This window comes from Hippocampus zosterae, chromosome 6 (assembly GCF_025434085.1).
Source record: "Hippocampus zosterae strain Florida chromosome 6, ASM2543408v3, whole genome shotgun sequence".
NCBI lineage: Eukaryota > Metazoa > Chordata > Actinopteri > Syngnathiformes > Syngnathidae > Hippocampus > Hippocampus zosterae.
In genome coordinates, this window is record NC_067456.1 from 16,807,922 (window position 1) to 16,814,800 (window position 6,879).

The 6,879-nt window shown below is 40.9% G+C and overlaps 1 protein-coding gene across 1 annotated transcript; it reads right to left on the reverse strand.

The window, feature by feature from the left end:
• tmc1 (transmembrane channel-like 1) lies at positions 1-6,879 on the reverse strand. The gene is given in 17 exon segments (XM_052067514.1): positions 1-119; positions 195-288; positions 983-1,061; positions 1,354-1,479; positions 1,545-1,784; positions 2,414-2,481; positions 2,591-2,719; positions 2,954-3,103; positions 3,175-3,354; positions 4,465-4,659; positions 4,755-4,899; positions 4,979-5,289; positions 5,370-5,476; positions 5,585-5,666; positions 5,979-6,069; positions 6,147-6,335; positions 6,408-6,879. Coding segments are annotated over 16 exon segments (2,217 nt in total). The 5' UTR covers positions 6,440-6,879; the 3' UTR covers positions 1-119; position 195.

Sequence of the window (6,879 nt, forward strand, 5' to 3'; positions counted from 1 at the left end):
TGTCTCTGACAGCATATTTGCCACAATGTGATTTCTGAGCTCGAACGTGGTTTTCTTTCCCATCTAAACAGGAGGAGGAGGAATCCTTAATCGACCACCAAATATTGAAATCCAACAACCTGTAATTCATGTGAAAATAAAATATTAGCAGCATTTTTTTATGATTATTATTGTTGATTCAAGTATCTTCTCACTTTAATGGTCTTGCAGCAAAGCTTTTTTCTTCTTTTGTTTTTCTGCAGCCTCAGATGCAGCTTGCTTGTTCTTTCTCTTGTTTTCTTCGTTTTGCTTAAATCAAAAACACAAATATCATAAGAACCACGAATTTCATGCTGACAATGTGAAATACATCATAATACAATTAATGAATTAAATCTCTCTAATTCTGATCCAATACAGGACCGCGTCTTCATTTTGCTGCTATCTGCTGGTTACCTGCCACAAGTACAACTACTTTGCATCATCGCTCCTATATTGCATTTCTGCATAAGTGTACTAAAAATTGCTCGGAAACACTTACATCACATTTGGCCCAAAAGGTTCCCAATTACAGTATGAAAATCAATACCTATTAAAGTCAGCTTGTTTTTGTTGTGCGATTGTGTATGCTACATGGAAGGTGCATTTTATCCTTCCAGCCATCCATTTTCTAATTAACTGTTGCACAAGAGTATACATTCTGGACCAGTCACCAGGGCACGTATAGATTAAGAACCACTCACATTTATACATCAGGACAATTTAGACTCTTCAATTAGTCTAACATGCATGTACAGTGTTTGGAATGTGGGCGTGCGTCATATAACTTGTATGGAGAATACCCACCTCAGCACATGAAGAATATTCAAACACCACAACAAACAACCTCGAGCTAATATTCAAATCCAAGATCTCTCAACTGTGCGCTACACGTTAACCAATATTTCACTCTGCTAAAGTATTATCGTCCACAATTCTGGTGGGGAGGAAAAAACAAATTTACCATTTGTAGTTTTTTCTTCAGTTCAACATTTGCTTCTTTGAAGGTTTTGGATGTGGACTGCAGGTAATAAATGGCCAGCCTATAAAATAGAGTGATGGATTATTATTTCCTGTACAGTGTATTTCTATCTAAAAATTCATATTACATTGTTGATTTATTAGCCCTTTCACAACATAATATTGGTTTATGCTAAGGAAAAAATACTGTAACTGCTGGCTGATCCACACACTGATAATGCAAAACTAAGAACAAGTGAAGTTAAGTCTACTCAACCAGATTTGTCATTATGTAGTTTACCCCTTGGTAAGACATGAAAGTCATGCATCACACATTTTACTGTATGTACAAGACTTTTTATCAATTCTACTCACACCATCAACAACATGAAGGGGAGGACAAGTCCAGGATTTGAGGCATAGCTGAACACTTTTCCAAACCAGGCTGGGAAGTCTGACTCTAGAGTCTCATGGATTATATCGAACATACGATTCTTGCCACTATGAAGAAAGAAAAAGTGAATGAATACCCATGACCCCCATTTTAAACTGGACGCATTCATTACCTGAATGGTCCACAATCAAAGGATGGAGGGATTGTGACAATGGTGTACATTGCAGGTAGGGTAGAGAGGAAGAGAATGACCAGTAACATGGCCATGTAGAAGTTGTTGGAGCGAGAGGCCTTGAAGACTCTTTCCTGTGGCACATTACAGCACATGACAGCCCAACACTGAAGGTACATGGACACATGGAGGCGGAGGACATTCAGGGCAGGCAGGCAGGGAGCATAGAAGGCACCCATCCTGCAAAAAAAAGCATGATGTACACACTGACAGGGGAATATTTATCGAATATTGTGATGCATGACAGGATAAATGGAATGCCAGGATGGGACTAGATCAGGGGTGTCAAACTCAGGTCCTGGAGGGCCGCTGTCCTACATGTTTTCCAGGTCTCCCTGTTGCAACACACCTGATTCAAATGAACAGGTTCAATGTCAGGCTTCCGCAGAGCTTGCAGGACAGTGGCCCTCCAGGACCTGAGTTTGACACCCCTGGAGTAGAGCAGGATGGGACAGTATCGTTTGGAATCAAATGGAATGGGATGTGATGGAATGGGATTGGACATCCATCCATCCATGCATCCATCCATTTCATTTTCCTCATTAGGGTTGCCGGACAATTTAGCGTTCTGCAATGTGCTTTGACGTGGACTCCGGGTTGGATGGCATTGACATGGATAGAATGGGATGGGATGGGATGGGATGGGATGGGATGGAACTGAATATGATCGTGTCACAGAGGAATACAGAACTGCATAGAAATATTGCAGTCATTACTCTGTGCTTTTGAACGTGAACTTCTGGATTTTATCTTTTCACTTGCAGTTCCCTTTTTTATTAGGAAAAAAAGAAAGAAAAACACTCTCTTACCATATCATTCCTTGATTGAAGATCAAGCCAAGGACATTACCGCTGACATCAAACTCAGAGTATGATGGCTTTCAGAAAGTGCAGGGGAAACAGAAGATGAACAAAATAGTCTCCTGACACATATTTTCAGAGCCTCTGTTGACATTTTCAGGAGGTGGTTAGAAACTGCTGACTTACAAATCCGCCCTCCAAGTCCCAGCACCAGCAGTAGTTGAGAAAACGAACAAGCACAGCTCTCATAAAATCACCAATAAACAGTGTGGCGTAGGTTGTTATGGTGTCAGATATGATGAGCCGCACAAACTCCTGCAAAGGAACATGCTCTGTTTCTGTTTCTTAGTATGCCTAGGAGGAAAATTTCCCTTGTACATACAAGGTACTCATGCATAACGTGTTGAGCAGTTGATGTCTATGTATGAGCAAAACGATCATCGAAAGGCACTTAAAGGCACTGGGTCCCTTTAGCTTGTGGCTATGCGAGAGATAATTTTCTGACTGCTCCCATGTGATGGTAAGTGTACATACAGTACACTGTCTAACCTGCCCAACCATGGTCTCCCAGCAGGGACCGCGAGGCACTTCGGCAGGATGAACAGCAGGTGGCGCAGTACAGTTTCCTGATAGAGTGACGTTGTAAAAACTTGCTTCCCACGGCGTTATATTCAATTTTACCATTTTTTCCTCTTCCCTCTGAAACACATGCACACTCTTGAGTTGACAGTTTAATAACATGCCTATCATGTACACATTACAATCCTCACTTTTAGGTTGATCTCATCCATGAGTGCAATGATGAACGTGTAAAGGTTTCCCAAGAAGAGGGCAAAGATTCGCCCCAGCTGCCATTGCAGAGCGACTCGAGGGTGATAGTTCTCCAGGGTGCTAATGATGTCAAACAGCATGGGGCAAAACATCCCCAGTAATGACATGACCATATTTACCTGAAAACAAATACAAAAACACCTCCTGTTATATAATCAGTGATGCCCTCTGGAGGTGGACATATTCAGAGGACTAAATCAACCAAATGTTATACAAGACAGATTTAAGGAGACTGCAAAATCTTTAGTGTTGCTACTTTGCTTTTCAAGCATGTACACTACTAATACATACATCAGAAATGCAGTCAAGTTACAATTTTAATGCTTGATTTTGAATGAGTATGAGTATTGCACAATGCACGATGAGTATTTCACAATGGCTATATTGGTAGTGGTTTGTGACAGCGTGATCGTTTGAATTTACAGCTTCAGGCATGAACAAAAACATTCCGATATTATCATAGGATTGGATATTGATATTGTGTATGTGAACCTATTGCTGTAATGCAGTGCTTCCCAACCATGGGCAGGTGTATCCGAGTGGTACGTGAGCACATTGCAGGGGGTAGGTGAAAACTTTAATATTGCATTTCCAAGATCAATAAACTGTGGCAAAACAATGCCAAAATCACAACAGTCGTGTCTTGTGTCCGCTCATATCTTATTAAAGCTCAGATGGCTGGTGAAATGTAAATAAGTAAAACTGTGACAGTGGGTCTGAACTTTGTTCTTGTGCAGTATTTATCCCTGAAGTTTAAAAGCCTGTTTTGAGGGGATTTGGTTTAAAGAAGCCCCAGAGGTATTGTTTTTTTTTTGGGGGGGGGGGGGTTGAATGTTATGAGTTACACTTGACAAAAGTATTTTTTTCTTTGTTTTGATTCCTGTTATTTCTTCATGTTGCTTATTTATTGACATGGCTAGATATTTATTTTTTATGTTTATTTGAGGTTTAGAAAACTGATAATGGCAAAGAATTGCATGCTCAAATTAAGAATGAGCATGTAACGTAAAAATAAAATGATTTGATTTAATAGTTGTGTTACATTCTACTTTTGGAGAATCATCAACATGTTGTGAGCGGGTACTCATGGCATGACAAAAAGGTTCAGGGGTACACAAGTCAAAAAAGGTTGCGAAACACTTGCGTGTCTGTGACCAGGGAGTATATGCAAACAAAAAAGCAGACCATATCTCAATCATTCATTCCGTGGTCAACTCTTTTATTTGTACCTCATTCCTTTCCCACCAGGAATGATTTTCCAGTCCATCCAAAGCAAACTTCTGAGAGCGCCGCACAACAAAGTAAATGAGGTATCCACTTCCTGCTAGGCAGCACAACACCAGGAAATTGGCCAACACTCGCAGGAAGCGGGTCAGATGGATGTTATCATCCTTATGGCTCACTTGCTCTTCCAAGATGGCTTCCTGGTCAGGCAGCAGGAGGGATACTCAAGGTAGTTGTTAATCTCTCCAAGCTATTACATGCACGCAAACATCAACACCAACGCGTCTGCCTTGACCTTGAAGCTGGTGGTGATTGAGGCAAATTTATTATCTGCAGTTTCGGCGTTCCCAATCAGGTAGTCCCAACTTGTGAAAATCTTCCAGCTGAAATTAAAGCTGTTATCATCTCCGACACCGGTCTCATTGGAATTACGGGCCATCCTTTTATCAAAGACAAGACATAGCCACGATGATCATTACATGAAGTAGCATACTCTACGTACAGTAGGGATAAACTCACGTTCTAATGACCACCATATAGCTGTAGGCCACTGTTCCCACTCCAACCAGGAAATAAGACAGAGGCATGCGAAACTTGAGCCAGCCAATGGCACGCTGGTCATTGTAGTAACCATAGAAGAGGACAGAATACTGAGCATAACCCTGTAGAAACATGTTTTAATCCACAAGAGCAAGTAAAATTGACATTATGTGACATATACATAAACTGACCCCAAAGTCCCACAAAACAGCAAAGTCCATGGCACTCCCTTCCTCAGCTCTCGGGACCGTCTTTCTTGGGATGCTGCCATAAGGCCGCCCCATTAATGCCTAAGTTACAAAAATAGAGTGAACAGCGACGGGTAAAAGAAAACGCAAACACATACAGGGGAACCCTCAAAGCAACAAACCTCTGGCACCATGACCAGACCAAAAGTGAGCCCAAACAAGATCATGTTGATGCCATACATCCACCTGAGGAAGATAAAATAAGAGGCAACAGAAGAGCCAAAGTGACCTGTGATGTGAAAAAACAAATCGCTGTTACCATCATACTCACTTCAAGGCCGCAAATGCACTGCAACCACTGTTAGGTTAAAAGACTCGGGTGTGACTTTAAGCTTACTTTCAATCTCTTTTATTTTCATTTCCCATGGGATGCAAGCAGTTTTGAAGTTTTCAAAGTCCCGTTGAAACTTCATCCATGTCTCGAATTAGAGGCAAAAAAACAAAAACAAAGGCTAAGACAGGTGGAAGACACCTGAAGACATCTTGATTTGGATCATCAATAAATAAACAGTAGCCATAATAGTTTCTGAATGATTCTAAAAATGAAAATACAGCAATGAGAAGATCACCTCAATACTGGAATGTATTCTACAACTCGTTTCTTACAAGCAGATGAAGATCCAAGAGGATGCAATACCAGGGTTGTGTTAAATATGATGAGTTTACAAAGATGTTGAGTAAATGAACATTCAAATGGTATTTCAGTCATTTAACAGCCACTGTGCTCTTACCTTGGTCATCATGACCTTGAATGCGTAGAGCTTTCTACCCTTTCCTTTGCCCAAAGCCCCCTCATAGTTCTCCACAAACTCCTGAGACTCCCTGCAAGTAAGAAAATGACTTCACTCCAGATTCATGAAAGTCAATAGATCGACCTGTGACTACTCTGAAGAGGTTACCGTAAGATGAACAGCTTCTTTTTCATCGACCACGACTTGCTCCGGAGACTCTGGATCAATTTCTTCCTCTCATCCACTTCCTCTTTTAGCTCCTGGAGCTCCTCTGCTGTCAGAGACTCTGGCCTCATCTCTTCCTCATCGCTGTCCTCATCCTCACTGTTGTCTTCCTCATTTGTCTCCTGCTCTGAACTGAGATGTAATTATTTGTTTGTTCACGTATGAACCTTGAGTACACACACACACAAACTGGAAATGATTTACCTTGTTACAATTACTTCCTTGTGCTTTTTCATCTTTACCTCCTTCTCCTTCTCAAGTTTACAAACATTCTGTTTTGTCTGTCCCTTTTGGGCTCCTTCATGTTTCTTTTTCCCTTTGACATTTTCATCCTCAGCTCCCCTCACCTTCTGCACCTTTTCTTTTATTAGTTTAGTCTTAAGGTTCTTCTTCTTTGCTGCCTTTTCTTTGTCTTCCTTCTCACTCTCCTTTGAGGATTTATTTTCATCACTGTTTCCTCTCCTCCGCTTGCTTTTTTCTTTCCTATCTGATCCATCCACCAGCTCCTCATGAGTCTCTGCCGTATGATTTTTCTTCTTTCTTTCTTTCTTCTTATTTCCCTTCTTTCTTTCTCTTTGACCATCCTGCTTCTTTTTTTCTGATTTCTTTCGCTCATATTCCTCTGCTATAGTGCAAATGTGATCTTCGTCACCTGCAATATAAATAAATTCATAGT